The sequence below is a fragment of the Alligator sinensis genome, unplaced genomic scaffold (assembly GCF_000455745.1).
Source record: "Alligator sinensis unplaced genomic scaffold, ASM45574v1 scaffold1307_1, whole genome shotgun sequence".
Taxonomy (NCBI): Eukaryota; Metazoa; Chordata; order Crocodylia; family Alligatoridae; genus Alligator; species Alligator sinensis.
In genome coordinates, this window is record NW_005843052.1 from 384,540 (window position 1) to 388,554 (window position 4,015).

Sequence of the window (4,015 nt, forward strand, 5' to 3'; positions counted from 1 at the left end):
AATCTGATCAAACTAAAATCTTTAACAATGTTACAAATTAACTTCATATTCTCCTGAAACAGAAAGTAGCAGTATACTAGTAATGCCATGCCATTGAACTTTAATTTACTGGGGTGTCTACTAGCAAGCTGCTTAATTTATCTTTTTTTTTCTTTATTTGCCTTATACCGTTGGCATCCAGACAAAGTCTTCCACAAAAAAGGAAAGCTTTAGCAATGTGTGTGGACCATCCTGTCCTTGGCTTGAAGGATTAATTTATGGTGATCCATTGTTTGGTACGTCTTGATCGTGGATTTTGGCAGCTAAAGGAAGTATCCTGCTCTCTTGGGTGGAAGAGGAGAATGAAGGTAAGTGCAATTTCTTGTGAGCTTTGCTGGGATGAAAGTATCAGAGTGAGGGGTATAGACACTGAACATTAAAGTAAAAGGAGAAACAAAGAATTGGTTTTAGTGAAGGTGAGGGACAGAATACAAGCTTATCTCAAGCTACTGGCATTTAGCATTAGCTTTCTTTGTGGCACTGTTGCCCCATAAGTGTCCCCTTGTACCTTCCCTAATGCAGCTGATACCGGCCACAGCTGGAGGCAGGCAGTCGTGCATGCTGGACCAGTATCTGGACACAGTTTGAGAATTCCTGTGCCCTTGCAAATAAGTAATGAGGAGCTGGAATAGATGGATCACAGGTGTAGTCCAGCAGGAAAGGACTAGGGGAGATGAATAGTGCAGGAGTGAAGGTGCACTGGAGTGAATTTCCATCCTGAATCCTGGAGAGTGGATGTCCTGCATCAGGGCACCTCTCACTCAACACCCAGCTAGTCTGGCTTATGTTGAGGTTTCATATGACCATTGTGGTGCTGTACTCAATATCTTTTTAACAATTTCTTGTGTTTTGGTGTTGTTTTGCCCAATTGCAATAGTATATGAGGGGTCAGAATCACTGAGAAGTGATGAGTACATTGATGCACTTTGCTGTGCCAAGGGAGCCAGGAGCTGGCTGTGTCCGAGGCAGGGTTGGAACTGGGTTGTGTCGGTGGAGCAATGCAGACCTGGACCCCTGAGGAGAACAGGGAAGTGGCTCCACTTTGGCTTGTTTTTGACCATCCCAGCAATGGAGTTAAGACTGCCAAAGCAGAGATGTCCTTAGGGAGTGATCTTTTTAAGAGAGTAGAAAGACTGCGAGATTACAGTAGGTCAGAATTTTTCCAGTAGCAGTTAGTCTGTTTTTTTCCTTGAGCAATAAATAGCTTGATATTTTCAGGAACTTGGCATAATCTATTATTCACTGATCATGGTTTTTTGCCTGCCTACTATTTTTGGACCTCCTAGGCTATGTGTATGCCTGGGTAAGCATATGGTGCTGTACATGTGTATAGTCAGTATGGACAATAGACATGTGCACACTTGCATGCTGAGAGGTGAATTTTAAACTGTGCATAAGTGCCAAAATATGCAGTTACGCAGCTGTGAAATTGCCATTTGGAGGTCCAAAACACAACAGAATTTACCCTTTTGAATTTTATCCTTTGGAGCGATTGCTTCTCTCACCACTTGCTTTGTTCTTAGATGGCGAATGATGAGGAGTCTCACTGGGCAAACACCACCTCAGTGTCAGAGTTCATCCTGCTGGGGTTCTCCAGCCACCCCAAGATGCAGCTGCTGCTGTTTGTGCTCTTCCTAGCTATCTACCTGGCGACCCTCTTTGGGAACAGCCTCCTTATTGCCCTTGTCAAGACTGACTCCCGTCTTCACACACCCATGTACTTCTTCCTGGCCAACCTTTCCTTTTTAGACATCAGCTACACCACCACCACTGTACCCCAGATGCTGTTTCACCTCCTTTCCACAAAGAAAAGCATTTCCTTTACCTCCTGCATTGCACAGATGTACATCTTCCTTTCTCTGGCGATTATTGCTCTGGGGATAAGTGAGTGCATGCTGTATGCTGTAATGGCCTATGATCGGTACGTGGCCATTTGTCATCCCCTGCGCTACACAGTCATCATGAACAGGTCAGTCTGCATCAAGATGGCCATCGGCTTCTGGGTATGTGGCTTCTTCTTTGCCACATTGATTGCAAGCTTCACCATGAGGTTGCCCTACTGCAACTTAAATGAAATCAATCACTTCTTTTGCGAGGTGCCAGCCATCTTGAAGCTGGCCTGTGCAGACACACACCTCACTGAACTGGTCGTCTTTGTGACATCAGTTATAATGCTCCTGATCCCAGTGTCTTTGATCCTAATCTCCTATGTATTCATCCTGGAAGCCATCCTGAGGATCAGCTCAGGTGTGGGAAGGTTTAAAACCTTCTCCACCTGCACCTCACACATCACCGTCGTGACTCTCTTCTATGGTGCAGGTATATTCACGTACATGCGCCCAGCCTCCAGCTACTCACCCGAGCGGGACAAAAAGTTTTCCCTCTTCTACAATGTGGTGTCTGCCCTCCTGAATCCTCTTATCTACAGCCTGAGGAACAAGGAGGTCAAAGGAGCTGTACTCAAAATGATGGGCAAGAAGGACCACTGAGTTACGGTGGAGGAGGAATGGTCCGGTGGCTCTCAGCTCCTCAGTTCTGGATCCTAGTCTGGGAGGGGAGGGGAGGGGGGTTTAGTGACTTATAGCCAGTGGATAATAATAGTCAGGACATCTGACTCTTTTCCCATTCCTAGAACGTGGAAAGGTCTGTGAATGCGGGCAGGCTGGGGCTGGGAGTCTGTCTGTCTGGATTCTTTTCTTTGAAATGAGAGAGAAATGGTGTCGTTCAGGCTAGAGTTGTGGAGATTGGGAATCAGAGCTCCTGGATCTGAGCCAGACTAACTTTGTGACATTTATGATAAGACATTCACAAAGAAAAAAGGCTAGATTCAAAACCCAGGAGTCCTGATTCCTTATCCTACTGAACGACACTGGTCCAAAATCGTCACCCATTCAGCTGAAAAGAACTGAATTGTTATTCAAGTGGTAGAAGATTTTCAAAAAAATGCTCAGGACCTTGTGTAGGCACTCTGGTAATAAAGCTATTTCAGTCAGCTTATGCTCTGTCCTCACAAACCAACCTCAGTCACTTTCAAGGTTTCTCTCTCTGATGTGCTTGTGGGGAAACCAGTAGGGCACTCTCACAGTAGCTTCACCTCTTCATTGCTGGGTTTGTCGCATGGGACTGGGAGTTGATGGGTGGGATGACATGATCAAGGTGAGCGCCTCTGGCAGTGCCAAGGTTAAGCTGTACATGCACCCATTATGGCACCGTATCAATGGGCATATACAGTTAGTGTACTGTGGGAAAAACCTGAGAGAGCCTGAGTTGGTGTTGGATTCAGCACAGGACCCAACAAGACATGTAATATGTTGACAGGGTTTTGTCTACCCAGAACTAATCTTGTTTTATAATAGGAGCAGATTGCTGCATGGACACAAGGCAGGTTAAAATTAATACAGTGGTGCCCATGCACAGAGTCAGCCACTTTTACTAAATATGTAACCAGAGTGGTGCAACTGTCTGCATTTCTTGGTTTTGTATTTGTTCAGGCATGAGTTCTCAGAACAGGAGAAGTGTGGTATGTACACTTTTTAATACTCTTGAAAACTGAATTTCATTAATGCAGTTGAATGTCATGAAAAGGGAAGGGTCCATTAATATATTTCAGGTAAGTTTATTCTGGTTGTTTTCTAGTGACGTTTGCTAAAAATCCTGCAAATATTTGGTCTTTTAACAGTGATGTTGCAGTTATGAGTACTCAGTAATTATGTGAAAGTCAAGGATTTTAGACATTGATATTTTTATTCACTGCAGAGTTAACTCAGATGAGCGTTATGCATATCCTTGGGCTATTAAAAGCAGGAAGGAGAATTTCATGAATCTATGCTTGCCAGGTGATTTTTTTTTCAGAATGTACTAGCTATTGTGAAAGGTACGGTAATATTTTGTAACTGCTTTCTTTCACGTCTTACTTTTCCTCCATTTTGCAGGTGTTTAAAAGCAGTAATGATGGGAAATGAAATGCAAATGCAAA

General features: G+C 44.1%; 1 protein-coding gene across 1 annotated transcript; it reads left to right on the forward strand.

The window, feature by feature from the left end:
* Positions 1–257: 257 nt before the first annotated feature.
* LOC102384899 (olfactory receptor 2A1/2A42-like) lies at positions 258–2,528 on the forward strand. The gene is made up of 2 exons (XM_025193446.1): positions 258–347; positions 1,563–2,528. Exons 1-2 carry the CDS (start codon positions 258–260, stop codon positions 2,526–2,528), a joined length of 1,056 nt encoding a protein of 351 aa, XP_025049231.1.
* Positions 2,529–4,015: the final 1,487 nt, after the last annotated feature.

What these genes read in the sequence shown, in the direction of transcription:
- LOC102384899 (XM_025193446.1), top strand. Translation starts at nt 258, where the DNA reads ATGGTGATCCATTGTTTGGTACGTCTTGATCGTGGATTTTGGCAGCTA. An exon ending in GGTGGAAGAGGAGAATGAAG is followed by an intron (nt 348 to 1,562) that starts GTAAGTGCAATT and finishes CTTTGTTCTTAG; the next exon opens with ATGGCGAATGATGAGGAGTC.